This window comes from Ananas comosus, linkage group 3, assembly GCF_001540865.1.
Source record: "Ananas comosus cultivar F153 linkage group 3, ASM154086v1, whole genome shotgun sequence".
Lineage (NCBI taxonomy): Eukaryota > Viridiplantae > Streptophyta > Magnoliopsida > Poales > Bromeliaceae > Ananas > Ananas comosus.
Genome location: NC_033623.1, coordinates 14,674,528 through 14,693,468, shown reverse-complemented (window position 1 = coordinate 14,693,468; position 18,941 = coordinate 14,674,528). Strand labels below are relative to the sequence as shown.

At 37.6% G+C, this 18,941-nt stretch overlaps 2 protein-coding genes across 4 annotated transcripts; one reads left to right on the top strand and one right to left on the bottom strand.

Moving 5' to 3' along the window:
- Positions 5,964-9,386, bottom strand: LOC109707620 (flavin-containing monooxygenase FMO GS-OX-like 4). Of its 3 annotated transcripts, none has more exons than XM_020229029.1 (7): positions 8,707-9,382; positions 8,548-8,618; positions 7,796-7,945; positions 7,295-7,377; positions 7,020-7,152; positions 6,657-6,830; positions 5,964-6,454 (listed from the first exon to the last, which is right to left on the bottom strand). In XM_020229029.1, exons 1-7 carry the CDS (start codon positions 9,272-9,274, stop codon positions 6,308-6,310), a joined length of 1,326 nt encoding a protein of 441 aa, XP_020084618.1. In that variant the 5' UTR covers positions 9,275-9,382; the 3' UTR covers positions 5,964-6,307. The 3 variants fall into 3 exon arrangements, 2 of the variants coding, with proteins under 2 accessions (XP_020084618.1, XP_020084619.1); XR_002215551.1 differs by having other exon boundaries at positions 6,313-6,454; positions 6,657-6,751; positions 8,707-9,386; XM_020229030.1 differs by lacking the exon at positions 5,964-6,454 and adding an exon at positions 6,863-6,945 and having other exon boundaries at positions 6,657-6,751; positions 8,707-9,386.
- LOC109707622 (14 kDa proline-rich protein DC2.15-like) lies at positions 11,410-12,096 on the top strand. The gene has a single exon (XM_020229032.1). It carries the CDS (start codon positions 11,502-11,504, stop codon positions 11,874-11,876), a length of 375 nt encoding a protein of 124 aa, XP_020084621.1. The 5' UTR covers positions 11,410-11,501; the 3' UTR covers positions 11,877-12,096.

Here is an 18,941-nt window from a genome sequence, read left to right as displayed (position 1 = left end):
AAGTTTTATTACAAATTTATTTCCTGCATGCTGGGGCCACAAAAAACCTCCTCCACAGAAAGATCAGGTCCCATATCAGTTTGAGAAACTAAAGAGAAGGTAAAAACTTTATCTGCACAGTTCATTTTAATGTGGAAAAATAATAACAAAAAGGAAAGAAACAACTGGCTATAAAAAAATGCTGCAACTTTCTCTTTAAAAGAAGCTGAAGAAGAGGGGGCCCCAAATCTTTGTGATCTTCTTGGAATGCCATTTATGAGACTGTGTATCTGATTCCTGTTCTTGTCTCATGACATGAACTTGGTCACATAAATTAAATTGATCCCATGACATTGATTATGTGGACAGAGAGTTGGTCTATATATAAAAGTTAAAAAAAATTTATTGAGAACACATCAACCATAGCCCAGTTTGAAATAGGTCCTCCAAATTGTTGTTGTTTTTTTTTTTTTTTAATCCGTGCGCCACAATTTTTTATTCTTTTAGTTAAGTTATTTCAATTATGTTTTTTTCTAAAAAAAATCTAACGGTGATTTAAAAATTTTATTTTGAATATTCTCGTCTGGTCGATGGAAGTACTGATTATATTCACAGTCAGCGATTAGTAGCTAATAAATTAAGTCGTTGATGTTGAAAATTTCTAATTCAAATTTGAAGACGCAACTATATATATAATCAAAAGAACAACCGGATGTTCGACAGGTGTAAATCAGGCGAAAATCAGATCATTTTAGCCGGAGATTATTATTGCAAAATTAAATATTATCTACTATCGATCAGCAAAAATACATATATTGTATCTAAAACGGCCCTAGCTAATAATATCATTCTCATTTTAAAATGGTGTATAGTTGATGGGTTCCTCTTGTTCTTTTTTTTAATTATTTTTTTTAAAAGACACTAAATTTTTATATTATCTTTGTAGAATAAGAACCGACCATTTCTAATACAGACGACAAAAAACTTAAAAATTAATATCCGGAATTTTAATTTTATACTTCACGATTTTAACTAAATTTATTACTAAAGAATAACCAAAATATATATGCAGATTTGGTGTGGCCAAAATGACAAGGGAAAGAACAAGTCACCGTAGGACGGTTGACAAAAGTCAATCACGAGTCCTTGTTCTTTCGCCAGGAAATGACCTTACTCGCCAACTTGCACACTGCGAAATGTCACGAGACATTTATTTATTAGGGGCAATTGCTTATGTACTTTTGAAAAATTTTCGACTTTTTAATTTATTCCTCTTAGAAGATTAATATTGAAAATACTCTTTCTACGTTCCAACCTATTTCTAATATACCCCTAGAGTTAAAATATATTAATTAACTCTGTTATTTCTGTAAAATTACTATTTTGCCCTTTCAACTATATCTTTTCATCATTACCGACTTTCTTATTTGCCCTTAAAATCAGGGGCATAAAAAGTATTTTGACTTTTGGTCTTTTCCAATATACCCCTCTACCGTTACCAATATTTTTTATTTGTACCGACCGTCCCTAGAGCAAGTCGCAAAGGGCTCGGTGGTTGGTACCCGAGACTCAAGTTTGAATCCTAGTTGATTTACATTTCCAGCTAAGTTTATTTCTAAATGAAATAAACGAAGCGGGTAGCGTGCTACCTCTCTCTAAAAAAATTTAAAAAAAAATTTCTTATTTGGCCTTAAGTTAAGGGTAAAATTGGCATTTTAATTTTTTTTAACTGTGGTATATGTTTAACTTACGTTTAACCCAAGTTAACTTAACAGGAGATAACTACAGAGATATTTTACAATAACGGTAGAACATATGAGGGGTATTTTAGAAAGAAAAAAAAAAGTAGGGATAAATCGAATATTTTCAAACGTACGAAAAGTATATAGGCAATTATTCCTATTTATTATATATTAAACACGTAACATTACGCTATATATGTAAAAGACTACACTCTTCAAAATTAAAACTGTGGTTTAATCAATATAACGCTTTCTCTTTGCATGGAAACTTATAAATTTAATTAATTAATATTATTAGTATCATTATTATTATATATACATATATATAATTGAGCTAGAATACTCTCAAAAGTACCAACCCTTGGTGCTTTTGAGTTTCTAGCCCAACCCTACATCTCTCAATCCAATGGCTAAAAACTCAAAAGTACCAATCCCTTGATGCTTTTGAGAGTATTCTAGCTCAACTCTCTCTCTCTCTCTCTCTCTCTCTCTCTCTCTCTCTCTCTCTCTCTCTATATATATATATATATATAGTTGAGCTAGAATACTATCAATAGCAAACGGGTTTCGTTGCCACCCATTTGTTTTCGATGATGGAGCCTCTAAATCGACGATCGGCACCATTGAACATGATCTATACCACTTGAAGTATTTAAAAATCAAATTTCAAATCTTTTCGACATTATTTGCCTAATGATCAAAGGGTTTCAAAATTTACAATTTTAAGGGTCGATATGAGGCGTTTTCTCGTTTAATGGCGTAAAGATATTCAAATCAATTGAATTTTTGTTAGAAAATTCTTTAAACTATTTAAAATATGATCTATACTCTTGATCTTGATTACAAGACTCCTATCATCATTTTTTAAAGAATATTCATTTTCACGCGTTCATTTTTGTGTCCACTCGATGGATAAGAGAACAATATCGAAAGTGTATGAAATTTGATTTCTAAACACTTCAAGTGGTATAGATTATGTTCAACGATACCGATCGTCGATTTGAAGGCTCTATCATCGAAAACAAATGGGTGGCAACGGGGCCTGTTTGTTATCGATAGTATTCTAGCTCAACTCTATATATATATATATATATATATATATATATATATATATATATATATAGAATTAGGCTACTATACTATCTATAGTACCGAGCTCCGGTACTATAGTGTTTGTTTTCGATCTTAGGGTGTTCAAATCAACGATCCACACCGTTAAATATGATCTAGGGTATATGAATTTCTTAGGAATAAAATTTTAGTTTTTTTCGATATCGTTTACTTAGTAAATAAATTATGTCAAAATGGACGGTGGAAATTGAATATTCTTTAAAAATTGAGCATAGGACTTTTAAATTCAAGATCAAGAATGTTAATCTTAATCTATATAGTTTAAAGTATTTTCTATTAAAATTTGAGGAAATTTAGATTCTTCTACACCGTTAAACTCAAAACTCGTCATAATAGTCATTGAAAATTGACAATTTTGAAATGGTTTGATCATAAAGTAAACTATGTCGAAAAAATATAAAATTTTATTTCTAGAAACTTTAAATACTCTAGATCAGTTTTAACGGTGTGGATCGTTGATTTGAACGCCCTAAGATCGAAAACCAACACTATAGTACCGGAGCTCGATACTATAGATAGTATAGTAACCTAGCTCTATATATATATATATATATATATATAGAGCTACGCTCCTATGCTTTCGAAAGTACGGAGGCCTCCGTACTTGTAAGTTGTTTTCAATGATGGGACGTCCGATTCGGCGATCAGTTCCGTTAAACATGATCTACGCTATTGGAACTATCTAGAAACCAAATTTCATAATTTTTTAACTTCGTTTGTCTAGTGAGCGAGTAGCCTCAAAATGAATGGCCGAAAATAAAAATCTCATAAAAAATAGTGATAAATGATTCAAATTTCAAATCGGAAGTATTGTTTTTGCTCTTGATGTTAAGTAGAATTTTCCATTAAAGTTTCATTTATTTGGATACTTCTACATTGTTGAACTTAAAAACGTGCCACATCGGCCGTTAAAATAGTCATTTTTGAGACCCTGTGATCGCTTGGTAAATGATGTCGAAAAATTATAAAATTTGGTTTCTAGATAGTTCCAATAGTATAGATTATGCCTAACGGAGCCGATCGTCGAATCGGATGTCCTATCATCGAAACAACTTACAAGTACGGAAGCCTCCATTTTTTCGAAAGCACGGAAGACGTACTATATATATATATATAGAGAGAGAGAGAGAGAGAGTACTATATATATATATATATATAGAGAGAGAGAGAGAGAGAGAGAGAGAGAGAGAGAGAGAGAGAGAGAGGGCTGGTATGCTTATGGAAGGACGGAGCCCTCCGTGCTTTCAAGTTGTTTTCGATGTTCGGACTTTCGAATCGACGGTCAGCTTCGTTAAAGTTGATCTAGAGTATTTGAAGTACCTAGAAAATAAATTTTGTGATTTTTCGATATCATTTGCCTAGTGATCGAAGGGGCTCAAAATTAATAATTTTAATGGCCGTGGTAAGCCGGTTGCAAGTTTAACGGTGTAGAAATATCCAAATCACATGAAATTTTGATAGAAAATTCTTTATACCATATAAAACAAGATCAATAACTTTGATCTAAAATTTTAATGTCATATCATCATATTTTGTAAGATTTTTATTTTCAGCCGTTGATTTTGAGCCACTTCGNGGGGGGGGGAGAACCTGCCATGTGATGACAACTCCTAGTTGCAAATTGTCTGAAACGTGCCACTACAGTCCCCCATTTTTACCGCGTTTCATGTCTCTCGTTTTTCTTTGTAATTTCTTTTTTTTAATGGTTCTTTGAATGCAAATTTGGTCGCAAATTCTACTTGGAATAAAAAGAGACAAAACAGATACTTCTAAAGGATTACTATTTAATTAATTGCTGTAGAATTAATTAAAGAATCGGTACATTATTCTTTCAAAGTTGTGTTAATTGACTGATATCGGCGCAGTGAGGGAATTAATGCATGGAAGGTTATGGTAATAATCATGCAGATTTAAATTCATTTTAGAACCCAAATTCATAGTTAAAAAGAGTCTAGTGTTTAACGAGATATTCAATTATCAATTTTTGTGATAGGAGGTTTAAGCTCCCGTTTATTCTTAAGTCTAAAACAGATCAAGTTCCATCCTCGAGTCAAAATAAATAAGTTTTTTCGGTCGGCAGTGTATAAGATATGTGCGCGGTGATAAGTACAAAAAACGTGTTATGTATTTCAGCCAAAAATAAAATACGCGGAGAGCGAATACCATTTGTCTACGTCTCCAAAAGTAAACACATGTACCATTACATGCTAATTAATGACATCCCCATCTCTACTTAATTTTCTTTATCTTCTCATTTGCATGCCTCCACACTAAATTAGTTTCGTGACTTGTCGGTTTCGATTCTTCAAGTCAACCGTAGCATTTTATACATAATACTTGTGACATATATAATTCCCAATCCCAATTATATGACCAGGCCACTAATATTTATCAATTCAATTATTGAATGGGAGCCCATTTTTTAATCCGCATCATTCCACAGCTCTTGGGGATCTCTAAGAGCCAATAGGATCCCAAAAATTAACATGTGTGTGACTCGTGGCAATGTTATTTATTTTTATACAATGTAAGCGACTTTAATTAATTAATTAATTACGTATCAAATTATAGAAGAGAGAGAAGGAGAGCATGCGGGGAAGCAAAGTGAGACAACAGTGTGATACGTGGAGCGGATAACGAGCGAGCTCAAGAGTCAAGATCGAGAAGTTAATTTCTTTTTGTGTGGCTCTCGTAATCCTAATTGGTTGACTCATCTCTAGACCATGGGGTCGCATTAACACAAAGTAGGATTTAAACATCATCAATGGTCGCATTTGACCGACCATATGGTAACCGCAGCGAATTTACACACACATTGTATATATAATGCTGCTGATGATGATGTATTGGTGTTTAGTTTGTTGCATTGTCAATTTTATATCCCTTCTTTTTTTTATTCTCGCATGGACCCTGCAACTTTAGGATGCATCCATCACGCGAGCGAGCGAAATTTCTGTGCATTCAACATTAAGTGTGGCTATCTTGTTTTCTACATCAGGATAAAAAATTAGCTGATTGGATAAGTTATCTCCAGGATTTGGTTTGCTACCTTGACCTTCGCTTGCTAATACCAATAGCACATGTCACATCACCAAAAAAAAAAAGAAGAAGGAAACTAAGAAATCCTGATCTCTTATTAGGCAATTCGATAAGCATGCTTACGCTGAGCGTTAATATAATTATTATACCTTTTCCATGTTTACACTAAATTGCTCTGAATAATTTACATCTGATTAAACTCTTCTCAGGTACGTACCATAGTGATGATGGATCTAGCTAGCTAGCCATATCTCAACAATATCTCTACTTTTTTGCTGGAGAAAATAAGCAACTGTTTATCCCCATAATGCAACAGAGGAATGCTTCGATTTGCTTGTTAGTTATAAACGATCAATGGCTAAGCATTTTCACATGATAGGACATAGGAGGAGCCCTTGAAAGGTGAATTGAGCTCGCTAGATCGAAGGGTCGGCATCCCAATTGTCTCTACACTTATCATCACGAGAATGAATGCGCATGATCGCTCTGTCGTACATGCGAAATCTCCATTCCTCTACTGGAGGCATTCCAACCTCACAAGACAGCCAGTTCAGGTAGTCGGCCTGTTGGACAACGAATAAATTCAATCTGGTTAGCTAATGTATTTATGGGACTGGTGCATAAATATCCCTGCATAACAAGATATATATTTGCCAGAAATCAAGTTTTTGAAGGGCATACTTGAACATTCACATTTTTGAAGGGGAACGTATGTAACTAATTGAATACAATTTATGTTAAAAGACACAAAACAGTAGGTGAGACCTGGTTCGACAGAAGCGAATGAGTGTGGTGTTTTGGCATCCCGGCCTCTTCCATTCGGCGATAATGTTCGAGAACAGATGCCATCATGTCTGTTTCTGATGGTAAAGCAAGTTTGTTTGATAAAATACGTGCAATCCACTTACATTGCAACTCTATCATCAGAAAAATAATAGCCTAATACGAACAGTAAAAAAAAAAAAAAAAACCTCAATTATGACGTAAATAGATCAACTAATTTTAGTATATATTAATCTTCCATCTTCAAAAGCTGATCAAAGTAAACGATGCCCTGTAAGAGAGAGGCGAAACAAGTAGTTACTGCTATCATGTAAAATCACAACTTGTGTAAACCTAGCAATCTACCTTATAAGGTAACCCCACAAAAGAGAGCCATGGGGCTAGTTTTGGAGGAAAAATATGCTTATAGAGAGGCCCAACTCGGCTGTCGTCAATGTTGATCTCATCTAGTTCAAGGAAAGGGAAATGGTACTTATACCTGCTAGGAATGATCAGTGTGGACTCAGAGAGTAAAGAGGCAAAGGTTATGGAACACAGGTAGTAAGAAAATGTGGATGCGTTATATGAAGCTTCTTGTGTGATGAAGAGCACCCATTTGGATGGAAAAATAAGCCACAAACCCTGTACAGTAAAAGATGACATCCGCACATAGCGATGAACCGTCGTCAAAGTCTACCACGCCATCTTCGTGTACACAACTGACCTGTTAAAGAGTAAATTAAACACAAGATGTTGTCTTAATTTCAGATTTAAATCTTGTTATATATTTCTATCACCAAACTGTTGGCATCGAAAAGCAAACTTGAATACCCTTGCCCGATTAGAGCCCCCATTTTCAGGTCAGGAATAGGCTAGAATTTTGTTTAAGAAGGATGACAAAAGAAGCCCAGCACACTGGAGCCTTACCAAAAGACCAGTATATGCCTATGTTAGGGATGTTACGCCTCGGGCCGAAGTTGAACTGCAGACGAAGCCCAACCCAATCAAACCCATCACTTCCCAGGTTCAACCACATGGATATCTCCAGTAAACTGGAGTCTTAAAGATATTTGGGCTTAAGCAGCATGTGAGGATGCAGGTGAATAAAAAATAATTATAAGAACTCCAGGATGATTATTTACCATAGAGTGTTGCCAGATATTATCATGGCCATCTAGCTTTCCAATTATAACATCTGTAGATCTTGACGCTAGGTGGATTTCTTTTGCTACATGTGATATTTCTTTAGAGATATCTTGGGCACTGGATCCCATCCCAATAATAACCACAATCTGCAAAACGAATACAAATGCCAAATAATCGATAGTTATAACAGAGCACAAACATAGTCTTGCGCAGGCAGTTCGGCACATAAATGAGTATCAGATGTAGCACATATTAAGTATCACACAAACATCTTTTGCACCAATGTTCAGGAGTTAAAACTCAGAAGTGACTAATTTCGAATCTAACGCCGTAAAACAGTAAACAGACGCAGCTAGTAGATCTCGCCTTTAAAGTGCGAGAAATAGTCAATTTGAGCAGCTTAAAACTTGTTTATCTCAGTAGTCCTTTAGTCAATCCATCGATCCAACTCTTTATCAGATAATTCTTTCGCATGCTAAGTTCCAAATTTTCGTACCTACAACAGCCATCAACTAGCATCTATTTGTTCTCAACATTTCGAACAACACGACCAAAAAGAAAGTGCGGTGCTAAAGAATAACAAGATTACCAATTATTAGTACTAGAGAATTTCTAGCAATTCATTGCTTTGTAGGTATCTGCATTTGCACAAATTGTTCTCTACCATCCCTAGAAGCGAGTGATACGGGCATCTTAACACAAGTTGTGACAAAATTATACTATGAGAGCTGCAAGTTAAGAGAGTAACCTGATCTCGAAATGGTTCGGGGATGCGATAATTGTGGCTATGTATTTGTTTCCCGGGCCACCTCTCAATCCCTGCAACATCCATTTTTGAGTTTTTATCCCAGAGTAACAGCAATCCATGATTAATTAACCTAATTAGGAGCGGCGAGAGGACACTCACCCGGAATCCTCGGAACCCTAGGCTCCGTGTGGTGCCCGTTGCAAACCACCACCGCGTCGAACTCCTCCGCCCCCTCCTCCACCACCTCCCCATCCTCCTCCTCCCTCCTCCGCCACTCCACCACCCACTCCTCCTCCCCGGCGCCGGCGCCGCCGCCGCCGCCGCGGAGGCGCGGAGCCACCCGCGCCGCCTCCGTGCGCGCTCGCACGGCGGCCGGGACCCCGGCGTCCCCCGCGAACGCCTCGAGGAGCGCCAACATCTCCTCGTGCCCCGGGAAAGCCCTAGCGTCGCCGAAGCTCCGGCCTAGGAGGGGGTAGTCGGAGAAGCCCATGAGCGGGCGCGGGAGGTTGGTGCGGAGCGAGGCGTAGAGGCTCCCGTGGACCACGCGGCGCGCCGGGTCTAGCCCGACCGGGTCGGAGTCGGAGCGGGGGTCGTAGGCCCAGGTTCCACCGACCCGGCCCGATTTCTCGAACACGACGACCTCGTGCCCCTCGCGGAGGAGCTCGCGCGCGGCGACGAGCCCCGAAACGCCGGCTCCGATCACCGCCACCTTGCACGACCGACGCATTTCTCGTCGGAGTTGGTTGGGTCGCACTTTTGGGCCGAGTCAATCCCTTGGCCCAGTGGTTTGACATGCCATAGAAATCCGTCAAAGGAATTAAAAAAAATAAAAATTATTTTTTTTCAATATTAATATTATATATATATATATATATATATATATATATATATATATATATATATATATAGAAAGAGACAGCCTTTTGAGGGAGAGATAATTTAATTAAATTATTTATTATGATTGGTTAGACGATCTTTCCGTTGGATGCAAATACGCAATAATCTCTTTCGACGCCACCCCTTTCAATAGGCAAAAGAGACACAATGTGCGTGTCGTATCTGATCAACAGAACCTCAAGCCTTATTCCTTCTAGGCTCATAGTTAGTCCGCTAGGTTTTAGGTTAGGCATGCATTTTTTCCATTAATTCCAGGATATAACCAGATTTTGGGTGAAGGTTACGCTACACATCAAGTGGAGTTAAAGGTAAACAAAGCTAATTACCGATGTCGATCGTGACCTGCCTTAGCTGTAAATTTTTATTATCCAAGAATCTGTTTGACGACGAAGGAGTGTCTGTGTGCGTGTGCGCGGCACTAAAGCTGCAATGCTTGTACTATATAATTAACACAAATTTTGTTATGCAGATTCTACCTTACAATTAGCACTGCTTTTTGTAGTTAGCAGGATTCTACTTTCAGCCAGGCGCCAGCTGATCAGTTTACCCATTACTAATTAGCTAGCGGACTGTTAAGAGGCAACACTAGCAGAAGAAACTTGTGCACATTAATCGAACGCCTGCGTGCGTACATGCATGTTTCTCTGTCCCATGCACAGTATTTAAGTAGCCCACCGGATTAGCAAGCCTCCAAATCACCCTAATGTGATCCTCCGACCCACCGCGCGCCTGCAGGTGGAGACATTTTACGAAAACACTTATACACACCACCAATCGTATCGTCACGAGACCGAATCCAGTAAGCCGAGCTAGCTAGCGGCTAATATTCGCGCAGAAATTTTGTGTACACTGGACATACAGAAGAATATTATGTCCTCTAAGGCCCCGTTTGGTTCGGGGGATAAGCGGGGATAACGAAAGTTATCCCCGCTATTCCGCCAAACGAGATCAATTTTTACCGGAATATTTTATTCCGGTCAAAGCTTGCTATTCCCGGTTATTCCGGAATAGCAAGTTTTTTACTATTCCACCATTTTGGTGGAATAGTGCTATTCCCATGCTTAATTTCAAACTTAATTAAAATTATAAAATAAATTAAAACTAAATTATATAAATATAATATATTATATATTATAATACATTATTTTTATTATAAAATTATTAATTGTGCTATATTAATACATATTATTTATATTTAAATATTATAATAAATTTTATAATAAATTATATTTAAATATTAAAATAAATTAAAATTTAAAATTTAAATAAATTTAAAATTTAAAATATTATAATAAATTATATTTAAAATTTAAAATTTGTAATCTCAAAATTAAAGTTTATAATTTTAAATTCCACATTTTAAATTTTAAATTTAAATTTTAAAATTTTAAATTTTTGAAATTTTAAATTTGAATTTATTTTTTTTCAAATTTAAATTTGATCTTAAATTTAAAGTTAGAAATTTAAAATTTAAATTTTGAATTTAAAATTTGAGATTTTAAATTTTAAATTTTAATTTCAAAATTTGAAATTTAAAAGTTAAAATTTTAAATTTTAAAATATAAATATAAAATATAAAAATTTAAATTCTAATATAAATAAAAAAGTGATAATATTATTAATTTTTATTTATAATTACCCACTTTAAATCTTATTCCATCTTACCTAACCAAACGTTATTTTTCTTATTCCCAGGAATAACCCAATTTTCATCCAAACGCAAAATTGATCTAATCCCTGCTTATAACTTAATTTATACCTATCCCTGGAATACCCACTTTTTGCTTATCCCCGAACCAAACGATACCTAAAACTCCCACGTGATCCCCTCCATGTGTTAATCCAGTAAAGCGATTTTGTCCTCACTAGTGCACTGCACCAAAACTTACAAGCTGGAATAGCTCACCACCTTTTCTCACTATTATATATATATATATATATATATATATATATATATGAGTTCTCCTTAATTAAACCCATCTCAAACTGCATGTGGTAGTGCTGCTACTAGGACTAATTAGTTGGTTTTACTTACTACCAGTAGTAATTCTAGAGCTATGGCCTCGTCTTCCTCTGCGCTCTGTCTCGCGCTCATCCTTCTGTTCTTCGCGGCGACGAGCGCGTGCGGGCCGTACTGCTGGACGCCGACGCCGCCGACGCCGACGAGCGTGTTCGGTAGGTGCCCCGTCGACACGCTGAAGCTCGGCGTCTGCGCGAACGTGCTGGACGTGATCAACGCGAAGATCGGGAAGCCGCCCAGGGAGCCGTGCTGCCCGCTGCTCGAAGGGCTCGTCGACCTCGAGGCCGCCGTCTGCCTCTGCACGGCGATAAAGGCCGACATACTTGGGATCCAGCTCAACCTCCCCATTCACCTCACCCTCATCCTTAACTACTGCGGCAAGGGAGTCCCCTCTGGGTTCCAGTGCCCTTGAGCAGGCATTTGCTTCTCGCTTAATTTGTTAATTATTTTTAACGGAGTCCTGATCGAGCCTTTTTCGATCTCTCAATGCGCACTGTGCGCTGTTCCCTCGTCAATTTTTCTTTTTTTTCTTTCTCCCGGGTGTTTTTTTCGTCCTGTTTGTGGTTTGATCCTTTCCAACTGTTGTTCTCGAGCGCCACGTTAATTTATATGCAGTTTTAAGTGCGAATCAACTGTGACTTGTTAACGCTATCGCGCGTGGTTAATTTGTTCTGTGCATGAATATATAAGACGCACGTACGTTCACTGTCATACTTAAAATGCATATAGTAAAGAGCAATGTTGTTACTGTCTATATATATATATATATATATATATATATATATAAATATAAGTATTTTATAATTTTGGCTAAATTTANTATATATATATATATATATATATATATATTTCCCACCAACTCACAAAAAGAAGAGAAAATATGTAATATTCATAATCCTTACCCACCGATCCTAATGTAAGTGTCAAAACATTTGATACAGTACTCAACTATATATTCGAGGCCTCAAGCTCGAAATATAAGTATTTTATAATTTTGGCTAAATTTATTTTTTAAAAAACAACTAACACGACGGATAGTATGATACTGTTTCTTCAAAAAAATATCTATAGACTATGGACCCCCATCCGCGGGCTTTAGATTTTACTGATCTTTTCGTTTTTTAGTGAAAAAAGGTGATAAGGCTTGTAGAAAATAAAAAGAAGATCTGGATATGGTGGATGCCGGATTACACTTATTTTGGATCATAAACCAAAGACCAACAAAATTTATCAGTTTAAGGAAGAATTAATTGAAAAGGGTCTATTGGATCGATACTGATCTTTAGGGGGACGATTTCATACAACAACCACTAGGTTAGGCCAATATTTGTTAATAAAGGAGTAAATAGTTAGTTAAAATGCACACTTACATAAGAGATTTTTCGCTCTCATATTGTCGTCAAATTGCAATTTTTTAGATACAAATTAAGCCATATTTCTCTGCGTAATCCAGTAGAATCCCCCCTAAAGAGATAGACGCAGCAATTTTTCTTTCCCGTCGAAAGGTAATTTTTTTTGACCTAAAATGTTATTAGCACGAAAGTACAGATTCACTCAACATAACCACTATTCATATGGTTAATTTAGGGTTTAGAGTATGGCATGTGATTATTATGATATGCTCGGATTATCAACTTCACTAGCTACAAAGTCCTTATTTGGCATCATTGCTATATTTTCCTTTACGAAACTATTATATATAGTTTAATATAGTGACAAAACGATTCTTTTCTTACCGTCATGCATAATTAGTTATAGGTCCACTTTTGTAAGTTATGCTGAATTAAATATTTCCTCGATTTATGGGAGCTACATCATCTTTTAAATTAAACCTAAGTATTTTGTGGCCAAGATTTAGATATGTATCACATAATCGGGGAGATGGGTACATTTTTGTTAATCAATGTGGCTGGGGCCTCAAATTTGTGGTTCTCTATATCGCACATTTTCATGGGTGGTTTTTTTTTTTCCCTATAATTAATGTGTGGCTGATAATTGCCAGTGAGGATGTCTATTGTTATCTTCTAGAAATGCAAAAAGTTTGTTTTTTTTTTTGAGAAAGAGATAGCACGCTACCCGCATCATTCATTGGAATAGTAAATTAAGCTGTAAGTGTAGGGCAACCAGGCCCCGAGATGCAAAAAGTTTGTTGAGTGTAAAAAAGTTATTTTTGAAATTTGTAGGGAAAATAATTATTTCACAACATATCAGAAAGGAGGGTGATTTTTCTTCTATGTAAAGTGCCGCTCACCTATTAAGCCTTTCAAACGTTTTGAGTCGAGAGTTTATTTTCACAGGAAAAAAAAATTAGGGGTAAATCCCAGGGTAAATCCCATATATAGTTATGAGTTGTTAGAATATAAAATATTACTCTTGCTCCAGATATTTGTTTAAATTGTTGGTAAATTGTGTTATTTGTGGTGAAAAAGTATGACAAAAAAATATCATATTTATTTCAATACATTTTAAGTCATATTCGGCATGTCAATTATGATATATTTTTCATGATTCTATTGAAAAATAAAGAAACATATTGCTATCATATGCTTTATCTCTAACTCTATTTTGTCTAATAGCGGTAGATGATCGAGCCTCAACATACACCTAACGGGTTTTAATGGTTTTATTTAGTAGTTGTTAGTATGCTTCAATCCTTTGAACTACGAGGAAGTCTATTGTATCACACTTATACCACATCATCAATAACAAGTCAATCATATATTTTAATTTGAAAAAAAAGAGTACAATAAAAATATTTTTTATAATTACGATAGGACAAATAAATTTAAAAAAATTATTTAATTAGCTGAATATGTCAAATCACCAATATAATCAATACATTCTAGAATTTTTTCAGAGCTAGCTACATGCCCCATCCAGTCTCCACTGCATCTATTTCTGGAAGTACGTACCCTCAAAAGGAACTTTTGTTCGTTCCAACTTCAAGATATGATGAAAAATCAAAAAAAAAAACCTCAATCTTGGGATTAGCAGTCCATCCATGTATTTTTTACCATCATTTCTTACTCTACTAGATTCAGTGGTGTTTGGTTGAAACTGAGAAAATAACACAAGACATATTGAAATAAAAATTTCATATTACTCTTTCTCAAATCGTAAATCGAGAAAACTCTGTAGTAATGGCTCGATCTTAATAAGAGTCTGTTTGGCAGTACGGTAGGTCGTGCGCCATATGGTTCCGCAATTTCGGTGTGATCGTTACCACTGCAGTAGGCTGTAAAATATTAAGCAAATGAGCTATTATATATGCCCAAGACATGGTTAGACAGAAACCGGGCTGGACTTGGTCAGAGCCCGAGCCCAACTCTACTCTTACTGCGGCCAGACTCGAGCTTGGAATTGGGTTGGGGCCGCTTTCATTTTTGGGCAGGTCCACTACAACAAAAACGGTCTATAGCGACACTTTTAAATATAGATACATGTCAAAAAAGTACTGCTAACTAAAATTACCGGCACTTTTAAAAAGTGTTGCTATATGTGGGGTCGCTAGGTATATAGTGACAGTTAAAAAGTGTCGCTATAACCTAAAAGAGTGCTGCTAATTTACGAACACTTATTTAAGCATTTAGCAACCGTCGAAACTTTATCTCGTTGGCTGCGGTGGCGGAGGAGAATGACAGAAAAGGCTTTTCGTCTAGAATTTCAGTAAATTGAGTGAAGAGAGAAGAAAAGATGGCAATTGATTTTTCTTTTTTTTTTTCTTTTCTGTTTGTAATCGGGCCAAATGGACTGGGTGTGGTGGGTTGAGTAGAGTAATCTTTTATTTTTAGTTGGATTGGGCTTTATATTTAGGCATTAGCATATATTTTTTTTAAGTTTTAGCATAAATGGAACATTTACTCAAAAGTGTCCCAAACATGTGTCCCTATAATCTAATTCTGTTGTAGTGGTCTCATATTATTGAATCGAGATTAGTAGTAACTGTTGGTAGTCGAAGTCTATTTCCTTGTAAATAACTTTATTTATTGCACCGACCGTTCCTAGTATAAATGGCGAAGAACTTAATAGTTGGTACATGAGATTTCAAGTTTGAAGCCTAGTTACTTTTTTTAGCTAAGTTTATTTCTAAAAAAGTAAGCGAAGCAGGTATCACGCTATTTTTGGTTCATTTGAAGTGGAATAGCATGGACTATATTAACTTTCCTCAAAACAGAATTTTGAAGTTGGCGCAACATAATTGCGTAAGGATTTTTTTAATGGCTTATTTTCATCAAAATCTTTAAGTATAAGTTTGACCTTTAGCTTATAGATCATTTCTTTTGTTTTACTCAGGTATCATCATGGGTGAAAACGAAGCCATCTATGTGTAATTTACCTGGAATCCCATAGCTCAGCACACGATGCAATATATATATATATATATATAGGTCTTTTTGCATAAAAAATCCACTTATTTTGGGCTTTTGCAAAATCGGGTCACTTTTTTCGTTTTTACAGATTCAGTCCGTTGTTTTAGTAAACTGACCAAAATACCCTTATTACTTTTTCTCTTTCCTCTTTCTCTCTCCTCTTCGTTTCTTCCGTTATTTTTTTTTTTTCGTTCTTTTTTCGAGCCCGCCGCCGAGCCCCTCCTCCGCCTCCGCAAGCCGAACCCCTCCTCCTCTCCCCCGCCGCCGCCGCCGAGCCCACCCCCACCGTCGTCTCGCCTCCTCTTTCTCTCTCCTCTTTCTCTCTCCTCCTCAAGCCCCTCCTCACCTCCCCGTCGCCCTCCTCAAGCCCGCCGCGAAGCTCCGCGTCCTCCTCCTCCGCCTCTACAAGCCGAACCCGCCGCCGTGTCGTCACCGAAGTTGCAGGGGCGGAGCAAGCTCCTCGTCAAGCTCAAGGTCGAGGAGTCCCCGATCGTCTCCCTCTTCACGCGAAGCTCCGCCGCCGAGCCCCTCCTCCTCTCCCCCGCCGCCGCCGCCGAGCCCACCCCCACCGTCGTCTCCGTCGCCGTCGCCGTCGCCGAGCCCACGTCCCGCCCCTTGCCGACCGCCTCGTCACCCTCCAATCGCCTCGTCACTCCCCTTGCTGAGCCCTCGTCACCCCCATCGTCGTCTCCGTCGTCGTCACCATCGTCTCCGTTGCCGTCGCCAAGCCCACGCCCCATTAATGGTGTAATGGTGCACCATTGCACCATTACACCATTAATGATGCACCATTACACCATTAATGGTGTAATGGTGCAATGGTGCACCATTACACTAATGGTGCACCATTACACCATTACACCATGAAATTACACCATTAATGGTGTAATGGTGCACCATTACACTATGAAGAAGAAGAAGAAGCAGCCGCAGCGCGCCCGCGTGCCTGCCCGCCGCCGCTGCGTGCATCGGCCCCGCCGCCGACCCGGCCCCGCACCGCGGCTGCGCGCCCCGCGCCAGGAGCAGCCCGCGATCAGCGCCTCCCCCGCCGCCGCCGACGCCTCAAGCGGCGTCGTCGGCCCGCGGCCCGGGGGCTCGACGTCGGCGCCGAACTCCAGCAGCAGCTGGACGAGGTCCGGCCGGCCTTGCGCGATGGCCGAGTGCAGCAGGCCGACGCCGGACGCGTCGACGGCGTCGGCCGGGCGCCAATCCGGGTCGCTCCACTCCAGCCGCCGGCGACGAACTCCGCAACCTCTTCCTCCGCCGCGCCGCCGACAGCGACGACGACCGCGGTGGCGGACGAGGGGCTCGGCGACGGAGACGACGGTGACGGCGGCCATGGGGCCGCCGCCGCCATGGCCGTGGGCTCGGCGACGGCGACGGAGACGACGGTGGGGGTGGGCTCGGCGGCGGCGGCGGGGGAGAGGAGGAGGGGTCGCGGGCGGTGGAGAGGAGGGTGAGGAGGGAGGCAACGGTGAAGAAGGAGGGTGAGGAGGGAGGCGACGGTCCAATCCGCCTCTTTTTTTTCGGCGAGAAAAAAAAAACGACAGAAACGAAGAGGAGAGAGAAAGAGGAAAGAAAAAAAGTAATAAGGGTATTTTGATCAGTTTGCTGAAAAAGCGGACCGAATCTGCAAAAACGAAAAAGGTGGTCCGATTTTGCAACAGTCCAAAATAAGTGAATTTTTTATGCAAATTGGCCATATATATATATATATATATATATATATATATATAATAGAGCTATTATGCTATCGAAAGTATAGAGAATCTAGTGCTTTCGTCTTTTTTGCCCTTAAATCAGCTTCTTCAATTATTTTCAACTTTTGAATTAATATTATTATCCTGTGAGGACCATTCAATCCTAGGGGGGACTGCAATTACTCCAACCGTACAATTTTTGATCCAAAGATCAAAAAATCAAAAGTATCAAATTAGATCTCTATATTTTCGATAGCATAGTAGCTCCACACTCTATATATATATATATATATATATATATATATATATATATATATATATATATATATATATATATATAAATTTGTACATTATCTCACTTAGGCTTAAGCCCAAAGCTAGAATACTTGCTGGTCTTTACTACTTTATACAACAAAATATAATTTTCAACCATTCAATATTAGATAATTAAAATATAACATATATATGTTAAAAGCTTTATTTACTCTTATATCCGGTTGCCTTGGGCATCTTCCAATTAAACCCGGCGCAAACTAGGTAATGTCGACCAATTCTATTAACATTATAATTTGGATACTCAAATTAAACCAAACAGGATATCTTAAGCAAATGTAACTAAAGCGCTTAGACTACGTACGTTGATATATCTAGATATTAACTCTATTTCCAACTAAATGATCTTATGTTAAATCCTGCTTGAGTATAGATTACTACTTTTACTAACAACATATGCATGCGCTATCTTTGTAATGTTTAACTAGATAAATGATTTTTTTTTTTTTGAGAGAGAAAGACTATATAAATATATATATATATATAGAGAGAGAGAGAGAGACAGAGAGTAGGGCTACTATACTCTTATGAGTATAGAAACCTTACTACTCATAAGTTATTTTCGATGTTGGAGTTTTCGAATCAACGATCCACACCGTTAAACATGATCTAGAGTATTTGAAACTTCTAGAAAATAAATTTCATAAATTTTCGAAATCATTATAAAGTCCATCAAGTGAGTATAAAATGAACGATTAAAATTGAATGACATCCTAAAAATGGATGATCTGATCCTTAAATTTAAGATCGGAATTATTGATCTTTATTTATGTAGTGAATAGAATTTTCTATCAAAAATTCAATCTATTTCGATTCTTTTTCACCGTTAAACTAGCAAGTATCTCATACCGGCTGTTAAAAATTGACAATTTTGTGACCTTTTGATCATAAGGCAAATGATGTCAAAAAATTATAAAATTTAATTTCTAAAAGTTTTAAATACTCTAGATAATATTTAACGGTATGGATCGTCGATTCGGAAGTTCTATCATCAAAATGAACTTATGAGTACGAGGACGATCGTACTCATAAGAATATAGTAGCCGAACTATATATATATATATATATATATAT